The 2,630-nt window shown below is 42.0% G+C and overlaps 1 protein-coding gene across 1 annotated transcript in view; it reads right to left on the reverse strand.

Annotated features, from left to right (window-relative positions):
* Cct5 (chaperonin containing TCP1 subunit 5) overlaps positions 1–2,630 on the reverse strand; it is a 12,112-nt gene that overhangs the window by 4,820 nt on the left and 4,662 nt on the right. The window contains exons 4-5 of the mRNA XM_031360638.1: positions 1,519–1,717; positions 3–109 (exon numbers count right to left, since the gene is read on the reverse strand). Coding sequence (XP_031216498.1) covers positions 3–109; positions 1,519–1,717 — 306 coding nt within the window. The remainder of the gene's footprint in view (positions 1–2; positions 110–1,518; positions 1,718–2,630) is intronic.

A 2,630-nucleotide genomic window follows, 5' to 3' on the forward strand; every position in this document is an offset into this window, starting at 1 on the left:
GCCTTCCACTTTGATGAGCTCAAAGTCAACATCTCTCCGCTCCATATCTGCCACTGTGAGGACAGCATCCACAGCAATCTCAGCCATTTGTCGATGACAGCTGTTAACCCTGATGAAAACACACAACTTTTACATTCCTCATATGACTGTAGCATCCCAGCCACACCGTGCACCTCAACAGCACTTCTAGGAAGACCAGTACTGCTTTCTGAGTTCAAATAGATCAGGGTAAATAATGGTCTAGGCAAAGCAGTAAATCTGAGCTGTGCAAGCCCTTTATGATTTGAACTTGCAAATCTTGAAACCCAAGTGTATACTGTATATTTCCCTTAAAATAAGCATGAATCTTCTAGTGGTAGCAGGATCTTCAGTTACCTACTCTCACTACATTTTAGTTTCCTCTCTTCTCTGGCCCCGTGTTCTCTCAGACACTGAATGAGCAGTCCTCAGGTGCTCCACAGCTCAGACTCACTGCATTTCCCTTTGTGTTGAGACCATTTTCTGGTTTTCTGCTAAACTACCAGGTAACATTAACATTCAACAGCTCACACATTTAAGCACCACTCACAATACTAAATAATTTAACAAAGGGTCATAAAACTGGTAAGTTGGCATAGTAGATAAAAGTGCTAGCAGCCAAACTTAGTGACCTGAATTTGATTCCAAACCCACATGGTGTGAAAAAGCAGACTTCTTCAAGTAGTATATGCATGTACAAAATAAATGTAAGCAGAGTAATAATAACAAGGGAGAACTGAAATGGCAAAGGGGAAATATCATCCTAATTTCTCTCAAATGTGAATACTTACATTAAAAAAGTTTAAAGAGTGGTATCAAGCAGGAGGGGGACAAACAGGAACAACATACAAGGAAACACTTATGAGATACCACAGTAAAACCCTACTATGTAGGGCTAAAAGTAGTTCATGAGAGCCAGGCAGTGGTGATGCACACACTTTTAACCCCAGCACTTGGGAGGCAGAGCCAGGCAGATTTCTGAGTTCGAGGGCAGCCTAGTCTACAGAGTGAGTTCCAGGACAGCCAGGGCTATACAGAGAAACCATGACTCGAAAAACCAAAAAAAAAAAAAAAGCAGCTCATGTGTAAGGTTCTAATGTAGAGAGGAGCATTTTTTGACTGAGGTCACTGACAGTTTTCAGAGGTGAGAGTAGACATTAGGAAATGACAGCAATTTTAAGACAGGAAGGCCAATTTTAAGACCATTCTTCTAATTACATTAAATCTTTACATCAGCACATTTGCTGAGTAAAAATACAAAAACCTCCCCAAAATAACTTCCTAGTGCTGAGGTGATGGGAAGAAGTGTGGGTTAGAAAAATCTTACAGTTAGGTGATCCAATAACCTAACTGGCAAATCCAACCTCCAACTAGAACCCAGGGAAACAAGCAAAACCAACAGAAACTTGTGCAAATTATACTGCTGCATTTTAGGACAGGTAAGCAGTCCTCTGAAAGGAAGGCTTACAAGCCACAGTACACTACTGATAGGACACGCACACTTTGGAGCCCAGTGTGGTTTTTGCAGTCTGAATCAGAGGTTCAGGGTTGTTTATGTCAACAAGCACTTTATCACTGATCTTGTCCAGGTGCTGTATAGCAATTCGGGCAGCCTGTTCGTAACCATCAGCAATTCTGATTGGGTGGATGCCTCGGTCCAGCAGTTGCTCAGCTTCTTCCAACAAAGCACCAGCCAAGACTGCAAGCAACAGAGCAGACCATCAATTTAAGACACATTTCAGTACAGTCTTACACGCTACCCTGAAATCACAACACTGTAAAATTGGGCTGTATGTAATCCAGGGCTATTATTGAAGGGAGGAGACCACAACTCCTCAGTTTTGACCATAGTCAAAGGTCTCAGTTTTGACCAAGGTCCAATAGGCTGCCTCTTAAAGATAACTTAGATAATAACTTAAGACAGGGAGGGGAGGTACATTGGTTTAAGGCACTTACTGCCAACACCAACAGCCCTGGAATTCACAGTAGGAAAACTGCCTCACAAAAGTTGTATTCTGAATGGGTGGTGGTGGCGCATGCCTTTAATCCCAGCACTTGGGAGGCAGAGACAGGTGGATTTCTGAGTTCGAGGCCAGCCTGGTCTACAGAGTGAGTTCCAGGACAGCCAGGGCTATACAGAGAAACCCCGCCTCGAAAAACAAAACAAAACAAAACAAAAAAAAAAAAAAAAAAAAAAAAAAAAAAAAAAAAAAAAAAAAAAAAGTTGTATTCTGATCTCTGTGTGACTGCAGCAGGTCTTTGCTACTTGTGTGTTCTTTTTCCCACCTTTTAATGCCCTGTCCCCTTCATCCCCTGTAACTAGATAGGAAAGAAAGAAACAGAGATCCCTGAAACAAATTTCTTTTTGTTTCTTTTTTGATCAAGGCTACTAACAAACCACAACCTCCCTCCCTAAATGACCATCCACTATCCCCCTCCCACAACAAAAACCAGGACTCTAGTATTTATATATCCTTTGAAAAGTTACCAGCATTTCAAATGGCACACAATTATAGAAACTATCTGAAGCTGGCAAAACCATGCCTTTGCTAGAGCTGGAGGCAAATCATGGTCAGCTGCTTCGGACAGTATGAAGCAACCCCATCTCCCCC

This window comes from Mastomys coucha, unplaced genomic scaffold (assembly GCF_008632895.1).
Source record: "Mastomys coucha isolate ucsf_1 unplaced genomic scaffold, UCSF_Mcou_1 pScaffold8, whole genome shotgun sequence".
Lineage (NCBI taxonomy): Eukaryota > Metazoa > Chordata > Mammalia > Rodentia > Muridae > Mastomys > Mastomys coucha.